At 43.1% G+C, this 14,944-nt stretch overlaps 1 protein-coding gene across 3 annotated transcripts in view; it reads left to right on the forward strand.

The window, feature by feature from the left end:
* The window catches only part of LOC112265322 (E3 ubiquitin-protein ligase TRIP12), a 43,526-nt gene that overhangs the window by 1,110 nt on the left and 27,472 nt on the right, over positions 1 to 14,944 (forward strand). For 2 of the 3 annotated variants that reach the window (XM_024442493.2, XM_024442492.2), the window contains exons 2-5: positions 7,515 to 7,661; positions 8,047 to 8,172; positions 8,403 to 9,181; positions 13,196 to 13,301. In XM_024442493.2, the coding sequence (XP_024298261.2) occupies positions 7,564 to 7,661; positions 8,047 to 8,172; positions 8,403 to 9,181; positions 13,196 to 13,301 (1,109 nt within the window). In that variant the 5' untranslated portion in view covers positions 7,515 to 7,563. Of the gene's footprint in view, positions 1 to 7,514; positions 7,662 to 8,046; positions 8,173 to 8,402; positions 9,182 to 10,981; positions 11,007 to 13,195; positions 13,302 to 14,944 lie in introns of those variants that run through there. The other variant, XM_042296030.1, reaches the window with a different exon arrangement.

Consider the following 14,944-nt stretch of genomic DNA (forward strand, 5'->3'; position numbering starts at 1 on the left):
CATTTGAACAACTATTAAATTAACGTAGCTAGCCTGTCCCAACAAGAAAGCTAGTTAACATTAGCAAGCTTGCTCTGGTGCGAAGTTAATATTAGTCCTACCGATGTTGCCATTTTAGATGGAAAGATTAGACAATTGTTATTTAGATTTGCTAGCCATTCCCTTTGAGGTGGTTTCCATGCTAAAGTTTTTTTTTAAACTACATGTTTTTGTACGGTTGTCTTTAACGTTAGCTGAATGTTTAGGACAACAATCCACCAACTACGCATTTTCATGTCACATAGCTCATCTTACATTCATACATAGCTAGCTAACATGTTATTTGCGGACTTAAATGTATTTTTACATTAATAACCAGACATTTTAGCTAAGTCATACGTTATCGCTTTACAATCTGGAAGGTGCCATACTAGGCTCTTTGTCTATTGGTAGCTAACTTTACTGTCAAATTGAAATTACGGGACTGGGTTTGCTAACCACCTAGCTGGTGCTAACTACGTCAGCATGAAGGCCGCTTTGTAAAACGAGCTTGAAATTAGTGTAGGCTAATAAAAGCTATTTATAATGACAACCATTATAGTAATCGAAGTAATGAACTGCCTATTGTATATGACTACAATGGAACATGGTAAAACGCTAATTGTCAGTTGGGACAAATAAATAAAGACTAGGATGGAGTCAGAAGGCCTGGCAAAGATGGCCTTGCGAGCTTGCCAATTGTATTCTTATTTTTATGATCAATATCGCAGTTAAATTGGGTCTTAACATGAGTGACGGCATACATCGGGCGTGAAGAACATGTAGCTAGTTTATCAGATTTCAAATGTTTTAAGACGTGCATCATAGTCAACTCACGAAATAAGTCTGTTAAAATTCCATCTTTGAGCCCCCTCGACTCTTAACATGAGCATTTACTTAAACTCGTGTGTTTATTGTAGGTGAGCCACTGGAACGTTACATGGTGAAGGCCCTTTACTGTGATGTAGCCTATGATTATTTTTTTTACTTAGAATGCAAGGCCTGAAATATTCATTTGTCATAGTGCCATATTTCATTGGATATTGCTCATGTGGATTTGCGTAGGATCTTTAGTGAATCATTGATGGTGATACTTCGCTTAAAGAAATGCATAGCTAATTAATGGAAGCAGAAATGTTGTTTACAAATCAGCATGTTTGTCTACCTACCATCTTATTGTGTTGACTCTAGGGCTGGGAATTGCCACAGACCTCTATGATATTATCACGATACTTAGCTGCTGATACTATATGTAATGTGATTCGATATGTATTGTGATTCCATACTGAGATTTTATTGTGATTTGATGTTCCAAAATATTGCTCACCATACATCTGTCTGCTGCATAGTGATGAGATGCATGAGAGAACAAGTTTTGATCAGTCATGGAAATCAGTGCTGAAAACAAATTGGCTCCCCAATTTAAAAAATATAAAAGGGTAGTTGCGTGAATGAGAACAAGTCTGTATCTGGTGGGACTAACATTTGCCTCATGCAGTGGAATGTTGTCCCACTCTTCATTGGCTGTGCAAAGTTGTTGGATATATTGGCAGGACCTGAAACATGCTGTCATACACATCATTCCAGAGTATCCCAAATATTTTTATTTATTTCACCTTTATTTAACCAGGTAGGCAAGTTGAGAACAAGTTCTCATTTACAATTGCGACCTAGCCAAGATAAAGCAAAGCAGTTCGACACATACAACAACACAGAGTTACACATGGAGTAAAACAAACATATAGTCAATAATACAGTAGAAACAAGTCTATATACGATGTGAGCAAATGAGGTGAGATAAGGGAGGTAAAGGCACAAAAAAAAGGCCATGGTGGCAAAGTAAATACAATATAGCAAGTAAAACACTGAAATGGAAGATTTGCAGTGGAACAATGTGCAAAGTAGAAATAAAAATAAAGGGGTGCAAAGGAGCAAAATAAATAGACATGCCCAATGGGTGCCATGTCTGGTGAGTATGCAGGCCATTGAAGAACGGGGACATTTTCAGCTTCCAGGAATTGGGGCCTTGCATTATGCTGAAACATGGGGTGATGGCGGCAGATGAAGGGCACGGTTATGGGCCTCGGGATCTCGTCACGGTATCTCTGTGCATTAACTGACTATGTATAGATAATAAACAGAATAGTGGGGGGGCAATGCAAATAGTATGGGTTGCCATTTTAGCTGTTCGGGAGTCTTATGGCTTGGAGGTAGATGCTGTTTAGAAGCCTCTTGGACCTAGACTTAGCGCTATGGTTCCGCTTGCCGTGCAGTAGCAGAGAGAACAGTCTCTGACTAGGGAGGCTGGAGTCTTTGACAATTTTTAGGGCCTTCCTCTGACACCGCCTGGTATAGCTTGGTCCCAGTGATGTACTGGGCCGTACACACTACCCTTTGTAGTGCCTTGCAGTCGGATGCCGAGCAGTTGTATACCAGGCAGTGATGCAACCAGTGACGCAACCATGCTCTCGGTGGTGCAGCTGTAGAACTTTTTGAGGATCTGAGGATGCATTGCGTGAATCAAAAAAGGTGAAATAAAATTGGAACCCCCGCTAAGCTGTTAATTTCAGCCTCCCTGGCATTCTCACCTCCACTCTATTAGAAGACAAATGTAAATATCTAGATTTGCTTAATTTCAAACTGCAGCGTTTATCTTGTGAAATTGGGCATTTGCTTTTTAAATTTAGCAATTCAATTCAGGGTTGAATCAAGTCTTGTGCAACAGAACAGCACGCCATTGGTATCTCAATATCAAGGTTGGAGGGAACTGTCAATTATCTTACTCATGATTTGTATTCGTGGCCTGTACGATATCACCATTCTCCATCAATATGGCTTGGATATAGACACGTGGGTTGTTTAGCAACAACCAATTCATGCACAACTTTGGGGTAAAAGATTATTGACATGAGTTATATTTAGTCTCAAAGTGAGAGTAAATTTTAGACATATTTCACATCTATGCTAATAAGTTAACACGTCAAAACAAGACATGCTATCAAGATTAGTTATGCACCGATATAACATTTTTGGCCGATTCTGATATATTCCTTGGCAAAAGAAACAATACCGATTTAAAAAAAAAAATATATATATATATATATATATATATATAAAATTTTAGGGGCCTTTTTAAGCGTTCTAGTACAGTTGCATAGTTGAAACACACACGGATGCAGTGGTCTAAGGCACTGCATCTCAATGCAAGAGGTGTCACTACAGTCCCTGGTTTGAATCCAGACGGTATCACATTTGGCTGTGATTGGAGTCCCATAGGGCGGCGCACAAGTGGTCTGGGGTAGGCTGTCATTGTAAATAACAATTTGTTCTTAACTGACTTGCTTAGTTAAATAAAGGTTACACATCAAGTTATTTTGTTGGTATTTATGTATGTCCCCATTACCAGTAAAACAATCAACCTATTTCTTTCTCTTGCTTGCTGTGCTGTTTCGTTGTTCAGTCATTTCATTCTCACCCAGGATTTCTATAGAATGCCGTTTAGGTCTTTGTTTGTCAAAGATACACTTTTGATGGGTCAAATAAGCCGGTTGACCCATCAGGACCTGAATGACTGCACGTCACAATTTAACACATACGTTAAAAAAAAAAGTAGTTATTACACTATCACTCATTTCATATGTCACAACGTTTCATCAATACATATGCTATGATGCTGGTTGTCTCGGGCACCTAAAGTGCTGGTCATAAAAATTAAAAGGCTAGCTAGCTCATGGATGCAAACTGTTCTTCCCCAAAAACGTAGCAAACATCTGTTTCAGTAACTGTAATTAGCTAACTATATAGCTAGGTGTAATAATCTAAAAATAACTAGGGATGCACGATATATCGGAATAGGCCGATATTAGCTAAAAATGCCAACATTGGTATCGGCCCGATGTCTAGTTTAACGCCGATGTTAAAAACCAATGTCTATGCAACAGTGCATACCTATGCAACGTAGGTACATGGCGTAATAACGCCATGTGCAACACATTATTCATGACCTAGCCCACAATGTCTGCTGTGTGGCCTGAGAAGTCAAAAATTCGAGCAGCCGTTAAAAAGAGTCTCACTGAAAATGTCTTACAACTCAGGCGAAATCCATTAACGCCAGGATAATGCAATTCATTGCCCTTGACAATCATCCATTATCTGTCTTGTGTGAAGTTGGCTTTCGCCGACTGGTTGAGCACCAGTACACATGTTGCCCTACCGGAGTTACACAGTAATAGCGTCACTGCTATTAGCCTCACTCCACTGTGGAATGTCGTTTGGGTCTTTGCGTGTCAAAAAGATGCATGTCAAATAAGTTGTGTGTTCTGAATTTGCACGTGCAAGCCAAGCGCCACCACTATCAGTAGTACTGTCAAAGCTGTACAACAGAAGTCTGCAAACAAGCTCACACTGGCCACGAACGATGTGTTTACAATACCGCGTTGGTAATAAGGCATTACTTGTTCGACCGCAACTTCTGGGGTAGCTAGCTTTAGCTTGGTACCTAGCTAGCACCAGCCTGAAAACAATGACCAGTAGAAACTGCAGTCATTTTCATTATTCTTGGCAATGATTTAGGAATCTTGTGCGTAGCCACTTGTTCGCCTATTGAAATTGAACTTTAATTCATGAAAATAAATAGGTAGCCAGCTACTTAACCCTGTTGCCCAAAGCTAATGTTATAAGCAGCCAGCTAGCTTCAAGTGGCTAGTGATTCTCGAGCAGGTTGTTGTGAAGCTAGCCACAATAAGGATTAGGCAGAGTAGTGGAATTTGCAGTTTGCCTTCAAAATAAAAGTATGACATTGACAATGATGTAAATGAATACAAATAGTAGAATTATGCCACTTTTATTTTGAAGGCTAACCGCAAATTCCACTACTCTGCCTAATCCTTATTGTGGCTAGCTTCACAGATGCGTCCGACCACCATTAATTAAATAAGAACTGTTATAAATTTGGGTTATTTGTTATTTTCGCTATATAGCTGCTGAAACAGATTGTCGTTTTGCTGTGTTTTTGGGGAAGAACGTAGATTTTTTTTTTTTTTGTGACCAGAACTGTAGGTGCGCGAGAACTTTACCGGCATCATAGCATACGTATCGCTGAATCGTTGTGACGTGAAATACGAGTGATAGTTATTACACTACGTACAAAATTGATGAACGTGTTAAATTGTGACGTGCAGTCATATTCAGGTCCTGATTGGTCAACAAGCTTATTTGACACTCAAAGACCCAAATGGCATTACATACCATGAGAAATCCTGGTTGAGAATGAAACGACTGAACAACAAAACAGCACAGCAAGTAAGTGAAAGAAATGTTTTGATTGTTTTATTGGTAATGGGGGTATATGTAAATACCAACAAAATTACTTTTGCGCCGTGTGTGTTTGAGGTCGACCAATTTAATCAGAATGGCCAATCAATTAGGGCCGATTTTCAAGTTTTCATAACAAATGGAAATCGGTATTTTTGGACACCAAATAAATAAATCATTTTTTTTACACTTTTTATTTAATCTTAATTTAACTAGGCAAGTCAGTTAACACATTCTTATTTTCGATGAAGGCCTAGGAACGGTGGGTTAACTGCCTCGTTCAGGGGCAGAACAACAGATTTTCACATTGCAAGATTGGATCCCCCGAGCTGACAATCTTACAGTTAACAAGTCCAACGCAATAACGACCGTTGCACTCCACGGAGACTGACTGCCTGTTACGCGAATGCAGTAAGCCAAGGTAAGTTGCTAGCTAGCATTAAACTTATCTTATAAAAAAACAATCAATCAAATTCACTAGTTAACTACACATGGTTGATGATATTACTAGATATTATCTAGCGTGTCCTGCATTGCGTATAATCTGACTGAGCATACAAGTATCTGACTGAGCGATGGTAGGGACAAGCAGGCGCGTAAGCATTCATTCAAACAGTACTTTCGTGCGTTTTGCCAGCAGCTCTTCACAATGCTTCAAGCATTGCGCTGTTTATGACTCCAAACCAATCAACTCCCAAGATTAGGCTGGTGTAACCAATGTGAAATGGCTAGCTAGTTAGCAGGGTGTGCGCTAATAGCATTTCAAACGTCACTCGCTCTGAGACTTGGTGTAGTTGTTCCCCTTGCTCTGCATGGGTAACGCTGTTTCGAGGGTGTCTGTTGTCGATGTGTTCCTGGTTCGAGCCCAGGTAGGAGCAAGGAGAGGGATGGAAGCTATACTGTTACACTGGCAATACTAAAGTGCCTATAAGACCATCCAATAGTCAAAGGGATATGAAATACAAATCGTATAGAGAAATAGTCCTATAATTCCGATAACTACAACCTAAAACCTAAAACTTCTTACCTGGGAATATTGAAGACTCGTGTTAAAAGGAACCACAAGCTTTCATATGTTCTCATGTTCTGAGCAAAGAACTTAAACATTAGCTTTCTTACTTGGCATATATTGCACTTTTACTTTCTTCTCCAACACTTTGTTTTTGCATTATTTAAACCAAATTGAACATGTTTCATGATTTTAAGGCTAAATTGATTTTATTGATGTATTATATTAAGTTAAAATAAGTGTATATTCAGTATTGTTGTAATTGTCATTATTACAAGTAAATGTTTTTAAAAATCGGCTGATTAATTGGCATTGCCTTTTTGGGTCCTCCAATAATCGGTATTGGCGCTGAAAAATCATAATCGGTCGACCTCTAGTGTGTGTAACCTTTTATTTAACTAGGCAAATCAGTTAAGAACAAATTCTTATTTACATGGATGGCGTACTCTGGCCTAACCCTGAAGACGCTGGGCCAATTGTGCACCGCCCTATGGGGCTCCCAATCACGGCCTGATGTGATACAGCCTGGATTCGAACCAGGGACTGTAGCGACGCCTCTTGCACTGAGATGCAGTGCCTTAGACCGCTGCGTCTGTGTGTGTGTTAACTATTTAACCGTAATAGAATGCTTAAGGCCCCAAAAACTTTAAATATCGGTATCAGGTTTTTTGGTAAGTAAAGTATCGGTATTGGCCAAAAATGTCATGGGTCCATCACTGCTTTTAAATCTATATGCTTCTTTGTTTTAAGTTAGTGTACAGTTATTTTGGGCCTGTCGTCATTGTCTCATTGGATCAATCTGCCATCTATCTTTGGTCTGAGCAGATTTAGAGGTGTATGTCTCCGTGTGATGTTTGGCTGAGGCTCATTGATCTTGCATACTGCCCTTTACTGCCTTCAAACAAATGGTAATACGATTGATTTGTTTTGTTAGGCAGGGGCTTGTATCAGGTGTACATTTTTGTGATTCATTTACCAGGGCTGTGTTTACACAGGCAGCCCAATTCATGTGATCATTTAGTGGGGTTTATGGAATACTTTGAGTAAAAGCATTGACATCAATAGCCAACACATCTGTCCATTGGCTTTTACTTTGTTTGGGATCATGGTAATCGCAAGGGCACCCTGATGTCTCACCCGTGATCTGATCTTTATTCTCTTCTCCTCGGCCTAGTGAATGGTAGTGTCTAGAAAGGGTATGTCCCTTCAGGAGAGAGGTGCCAATGTCCAACCGGCCTAATTCCAATCCAGGGGGGTCACTGCGCCGTTCACAGAGGAACACTGCTGCGGCCCAGCCACAAGACCATACAGTCGCAGGAAGGTAAGTCATCGTTGTCGCCCCCCCCAGCACATCTATATCTGTGTTCTCACACGTTTGTTTGTTTTTTGGTGTGTTTATGTCTTGGAGTCTGTCTGTTTGAACAAGTAAGGGAATGCTTGATGTTCATTCTAATGTATTACAAATGTCTTAAGCCTTTCCAATGTGTTGAGTTAAAGGAAAAAAGCATTATTTGGTGTCTTGTGTATTAATCTTCAAGTATATTTAGATTGTTTTTGCATGGTGTTCTCCAGAGGAATTCCTTGGAGCAGTACAGGATGGGTGAACAATGATGTGGGAATGACTTACTCAAGTCTTCTAATAATGATATGGAGGGATTTACACAAAATCCACACTCACTTGCTCTTTAATTCCCCCCACCTTACAGGTTGCAGTCAGAGCAGATAAAACATAAAGCAAATTCACCTCCTGAAAGTAGAAGATCTAAATCTAAGGCTTCCAAAGCCGCACCCAGCTCAGCCTCTGGCCAGTCCAGAGGGCACAGCTCAAGAAGGTACCCCTCCTCTCCTTCGCACTCACTGTGTTTGTGGGGTCTGCTTTTGACAGACTATTGCGCTTAGATAAAAATGTAACTAACTATTGTTCTTAAATCTATAGCGCCATTGGCTATTTACTGTAGGCCTAAATTAACTGAATGGAAGCGTTGTACTTAATCACTTTCCAGTTTGGACACTGTGCTAAAAGGTTCTCTTTTTCTCCTGTCCTCCACCGCCCTGGGAGTAGCAGTCTGTCACTGTCTGTGGCTTCATTTGTGCTGCAAGGCGACCCAGAGGCCGCAGGTACATCAGAGCGAGAGCCAATAGGACACCAATCCAAGACTGAAGGCACCACCCGAGGGTTGAAGAGAAATTCTGCACCTGACCTTAACACCTACACCCCAGCCAAGAAGTCAAAATCCAACCCCCCACCCAGAGACCATACCACTGAGGCCAAGAAAGGCCCCGCCAAATCCTCCAAGAAGAGACCCTTGGCTCCAGAGCTGCCTACAGGCCGCGGCCAGAGCAAGAAGAGCGGGCCCTCTGGGGCTTCACCAAATCTTAAACGGAAGAAGGCTGACTCCCTCCCCTGTCTGAGCAGCACTGCTGGGTCGCTCCCCAACCGTACCGACGGCAGATTTGCAAAACCCACCAAGCTGGCGTCGAAGTCGGCCGCCTCAGCCAAAGCTGGGTGTAGCACGGTGACTGACTCCTCCTCTTCTGCCTCCACCTCTTCTTCCTCCTCCACAGGCACCAACAGTGCTACCGCCACACAGGGTGCAAGGCTCAAGCAGGGCAAAGACCAGAACAAGGCACGTCGTTCCCGCTCCGCCTCCAGCCCCTCTCCACGCCGAAGCACCCGCGACAAGGAGCAGGCCAAAGCCGCCGTCTCGTCCAAGTTTGAGTGGGCGGCCCGCTTCAGTCCCAAGGTCAACCTGCCAAAGCCCAAACTGTCCCTACCCAGCTCCTCCAAGACAGAGACCGCCTCCAAACCTGGACCCTCAGGACTACAAGCCAAACTAGCAAGTGAGTTTGTCCTGCCCTCTCCTCGTACCTGTGTGTACCGTGTCACATTTCCCTTTAACCAAGGGGGAGTTGGGTTTGGGGTGCTCATATTTGTGATGGTGGTGAGCCAACCAGGGTCCAAGGGTTTGCTTCCTTCAGGTTCAAAGGTTGTAGGGCAGTGTGAGCAGCAGTCTTTGGAGGGTCGTTGTGGTGCTCTGGTAGAGGTTACACTCCGGGATTAAATGTCACAGGACCCTTGTTGCGGCTTCAGTTACAGAAACTCACTCTGCACTGGGACCTGCTGGGGTGACTGCTTCTCACACCAGGCACACTCCACCACACACACCAGGCGGGGATTAACCCTGCGCAGACAGTCGGTGCTGATAAGCATGCATGGACACACAGAGCGAACCTTGCATATAAACTCCCACAGATGCACATGTAACTGATATAGGTGGTCCAAATTTGCTTCTTCGTTCCCTTTGGCCCTAACCCTTTAAAGTTTACAGATCTGGAGTGTATGGCTTAGTATAAGTGTAGTGGTTAACCACATTGCTTAGACTGCTGCGCCACTCGGGAGGCCTAAGGCACTGCATTGCAGTGCTGGATGTGTCACTACAGACCTGGGTTTGATTCCAGTCCGTATCACAACCGGCTGAGTTCGGGAGTTCCATAAGGCGGCGCGCAATTGGCCTGGTGTCGTCCGGGTTAGGGGAGGGTTTGGCCAGTGTGGGCTTTACTTGGCTCATCTCGCTCTAGCAACTCTTTGTGGCAGGCTGACCTCGGTCGTCAGTTGAACGGTGTTTCCTCCGACACATTGGTGCGGCTGGCTACCGGGTTAGGTAGGTGGGTGTTAAGAAGTGTGGTTTGGCGGGTTGTATTTCGGATGACTCATGACTTGACCTTCACCTCCCGAGCCCGTTGGGCAGTTGCAGCGATGAAAGGAGATCGAAAATGTGCCTTAAAGATCTGCAAATACCTGGCTTGACTGTTTCAGGTTTCAGTACCAGGCCAGCCTCAAACTGGAAGATGTAAATAATCGGTCTGGTGGCTCTACTGTAGCCAGTTGGACTGGCGCAAATGGATATTTGTGAAGGACAGACTGATTTACTACAGCCTCTCAGGTGTTAGGTAGGTGGTAAGGGCACGCTAACGTGCTTGGAGGCATTACATTTTTGCTGTCAGATCAGACACAATCAGCCCTGAGGTTACGGAGTTCACAACACAGCGATGCATTATGGTAATTGTAGTGTAAGGTGAAGGTCAGACTGTGGCTGTAGTTTGTTTTGAAGAGTGACTGCATGGCTCAATGTTCAGACTCGTACAGTCTTGAGTTTAAAGCTCCTAGGTGGGTTAGGGGGGAGCTGTCACAAATGTAGTGCATGCGGGTGAGTGGAAGATGATCAGTGTGTTCTGGTTTGGGGTAGGGGATTCCAAGATGGTAACTGAGGCTGGGCACGCTGCCACAGGGCCCAGCTCCAAACATGTGACCTAGACCGGCCCACCCTGCCTGATGGCCGGCCAACTAGCAGGCATCATGTTTTCACTGGGGGGGCGGTGCGAGTGATTCACCCACTTTTATTAAGGGGGGAGGGGCACATTTTGTCACTTGTAGTGCACACTGTCACACACACACACACACACACACACATCTTCTCAGTCTGTCCTCTCTGCTGCTATAATGGTGAGTAAAGCCAGATTGCATGGTGGGTGCGCGGTGTGGCTGCGATGGCGCGCAACAGGATTCCTGCTGTAGCAACAACACATTGCCATTTGGATTATTCTGTTGGGTTACTGGGGGACATGACTGAGGTGTGTGTGGTTGCGTTTGTGGCTACTTGAAAAGGTCAGTCGGTGTCATATTTTTGCATTCTGTTGGGACCCTCAGGTTTAGCATGAAGGTTGTTCTGTACTAATGAGAGATGGGCTATTTATACTTTCACCCAGTGTCGGTGGTACTGGGCTCTCGACTGAGAACAACACCAGAGCTGTCAGTATGTGACTGTCCTCCCTTACTGTTATGAGTGACTGGTGCCGACCCCCTCTGTACTAGTCCTTGCTATGCTCTTGACCGTTATGCCACTTGTCAACCACTAACTACTCCTGTACTTGTCAGTTAAAATCAGGGTTGGGGTAAAAATAAAAACTTACGGAGTAAACTGAAATTCCAGTTTTTCTACTGGAAAAACACCCCTTATCACTGCTGAAACGGATTGGGTGAAATATCTTAAGCCACTGTTTGGTTAGTAATGGTTGTAGACTAAACCAACATTGTATAAAGTGGCATCTCTGCATAGCTCAATCATTTGCGTTACATATACAGTGGGGCTAAAAAGTATTTAGTCAGCCACCAATTGTGCAAGTTCTCCCACTTAAAAAGATGAGAGTCCTGTAATTTTCATCATAGGTACACTTCAACTATTACAGACAAAATGAGAGAGAAAAATCCAGAAAATCACATTGTAGGATTTTTTATGAATTTATTTGCAAATTATGGTGTAAAATAAGTATTTGGTCAATAACAAAAGTTTACCTCAATACTTTGTCATATACCCTTTGTTGGCAATGACAGAGGTCAAACATTTTCTGTAAGTCTTCACACACGGTTGCTGGTATTTTGGCCCATTCCTCCATGCATATCTCCTCTAGAGCAGTGATGTTTTTGGGCTGTTGCTGGGCAACACGGACTTTCAACTCCCTCCAAAGATTTTCTATGGGGTTGAGATCTGGAGACTGGCTAGGCCACTCCAGGACCTTGAAATGCTTCTTACGAAGCCACTCCTTCGTTGCCCGGGCGGTGTGTTTGGGATCATTGTGATGCTGCAAGACCCAGCCACGTTTCATCTTCAATGCCCTTGCTGATGGAAGGAGGTTTTCACTCAAAATCTCACGATACATGGCCCCATTCATTCTTTCCTTTACACGGATCAGTCGTCCTGGTCCCTTTGCAGAAAAACAGCCCCAAAGCATGATGTTTCCACGCCCATGCTTCACAGTAGGTATGGTGTTCTTTGGATGCAACTCAGCAGTCTTTGTCCTCCAAACGTGACGAGTTGAAGTTTTACCAAAAAGTTGTATTTTGGTTTCATCTGACCATATGACATTCTCCCAGTCTTCTTCTGGATCATCCAAATGCTCTCTAGCAAACTTCAGACGGGCCTGGACATGTACTGGCTTAAGCAGGGGGACACGTCTGGCACTGCAGGATTTGAGTCCCTGGCGGCGTAGTGTGTTACTGATGGTAGGCTTTGTTACTTTGGTCCCAGCTCTCTGCAGGTCATTCACTAGGTCCCCCCGTGTGGTTCTGGGATTTTTGCTCACCGTTCTTGTGATCATTTTGACCCCACGGGGTGAGATCTTGCGTGGAGCTCCAGATCGAGGGAGATTATCAGTGGTCTTGTATGTCTTCCATTTCCTAATAATTGCTCCCACAGTTGATTTCTTCAAACCAAGCTGCTTACCTATTGCAGATTCAGGCTTCCCAGCCTGGTGCAGGTCTACAATTTTGTTTCTGGTGTCCTTTGACAGCTCTTTGGTCTTGGCCATAGTGGAGTTTGGAGTGTGACTGTTTGAGGTTGTGGACAGGTGTCTTTTATACTGATAACAACTTCAAACAGGTGCCATTAGTACAGGTAGCGAGTGCAGGAAAGAGGAGCCTCTTAAAGAAGTTGTTACAGGTCTGTGAGAGCCAGAAATCTTGTTTGTAGGTGACCAAATACTTATTTTCCACCATAATTTGCAAATAAATTCATTAAAAATCCTACAATGTGATCTTCTGGATTTTTTTCTCTCATTTTGTCTGTCATAGTTGAAGTGTACCTATGATGAAAATTACAGGCCTCTCTCATCTTTTTAAGTGGGAGAACTTTCACAATTGGTGGCTCACTAAATACTTTTTGCTCTTAAGTGATGGAAATGGATAAACTGGTTATCATGATAGAACAATATAACACATTTCTAGTGGTTTACTATCACTGTGGTTTTTCCTGTCTTTTGCCTTGACTGTTTACTCATTGACTCCTCGTGTCTCATTAGGTTTGAGGAAGTCCACTAAGAAGCGCAGCGAGTCTCCTCCAGCAGAGCTCCCCAGCTTTCGGCGGCGCACACGCCAGAAGACCACGGGCTCCTGCGCCAGCACCAGGTACTACAGCCTCTACTGCTCGGTCATCTCAACTTCTCCAGTCTAATGCCCCAAGTCAATTGTAGTCTGCTGTATTTCGGTGTGTACAGAAAGTATTAAACTATACATCCAATATTTTATGGAAGTGGGTGGCTTCCTTGGCAATACCTAATGAAATTGTCTCTGAGAAGTCGATCTTTCAGTGCATTCAAAAGTGTTGTCAGCCATAACATGTCTAGAGTGGATTTTCCCCTTTAAACATGACACATCCTGTCAATTTGGTTATGTTCTATGAGTTGGTCAAATAAATCATGGTGAAAATAGTTAACTTCTAAGTTGACAGTGTGGAATCAGGAAATCGTCTTGTAAAGTTCTTGTCACTGGAGATGGGGAATAACTCAATCACATTTCATAAGCCTTTTAAAATAATTACCTGCACTCCAGATTACCAAATCAGTCAATAGATGGTATAGGCATCAATCTGTTTGTCGTCGTGACGACGTATATATTTTGCTTAGATGTGTTCAAACTAAACAGTTGACCAAATGATTCAACTCAGTTTCCCAATGCCGCAGGACAGGGTTTGGGGACATTGCCCTGTATAGGGTGCTGTCTTTCGGATGGAATGTTAAATGGGTTTCTTAACTCTCTGGTCACTAAAGATCCCATGGCACTTATCGTAAGGGTGTTAACCCCTGTGTCCTGGCTAAATTCCATGGCGACTTAATCATCCCCAGCTTCCAATTGGCTCATTCCTCTCCCCTGTTACTATTCCCCCAGGTCATTGCTGTAAATGAGAATGTGTTCTCAGTCAACTTACCTGATAAAAATAAGGGTTGAAAAAAATCTGCCATGAACGTTTCTCCTCCCTTCTTGCCCTGGGCTATGTCTGTGGGAAAGCAGAGATTCTGTAAATAGATCTATGGAACTCGACCAAAACAATGGAAACTCCCCCATGGGGGAAAGATTCAGAATCGCTTATTGTGCCTAATTTTAGGTTATTTGTGTATTTCACACAATGTTGCGGTAAACATCCGAGTATAATACTTGAGTGGATGTCAACCCCAATACATGTTAAAGTCATCACCAATCAACTGCATCACACTTAAAACCAATCTCTAAGGCTAGCTATGCTACCAGCTTATACAAATAGGAGTTAGCATTTAGCTGACATTTTTCCAAACTCGAAAAGGACTAAATATATCCATATCGGATTATAGTAACCACATTTGTGAGGCCGTGAGAACTCCTAAATCATCAATATCCACTGTTGGATCAGATTTTTTTGAATGGCTGCCAATGATGCATCCTTGCTCTTGCCCCGGCGTTCCATGAACCTCCTTTACCGCATGTATGGGCTGTTGCCATAGCAAGGTCAGCACCCCCCTCCTTGAGGCAGACGATCTGCAGGTTGAACATGGTTGTAGACTCCTGCAATTTGTCGATTTTACAGCTGGCTAGCTACTTCACATGTTAATATTGTTTTTGTCATTATTATGTGTAGCTATATTTGCTAGCCAGCTACCTAGCCCCCCCCCCCCACGTGTGAGAGCGCCTTGCATTGTGTGTTATGGTCGACTTGAGCTCCAACAGATTTTGACATGTTGCTAACAACCTTATTATGACAAAATTAAACTTTTTTAAATTTTTATTTAACACTGAAT

This window comes from Oncorhynchus tshawytscha, linkage group LG13 (genome assembly GCF_018296145.1).
Source record: "Oncorhynchus tshawytscha isolate Ot180627B linkage group LG13, Otsh_v2.0, whole genome shotgun sequence".
Classification (NCBI taxonomy): domain Eukaryota; kingdom Metazoa; phylum Chordata; class Actinopteri; order Salmoniformes; family Salmonidae; genus Oncorhynchus; species Oncorhynchus tshawytscha.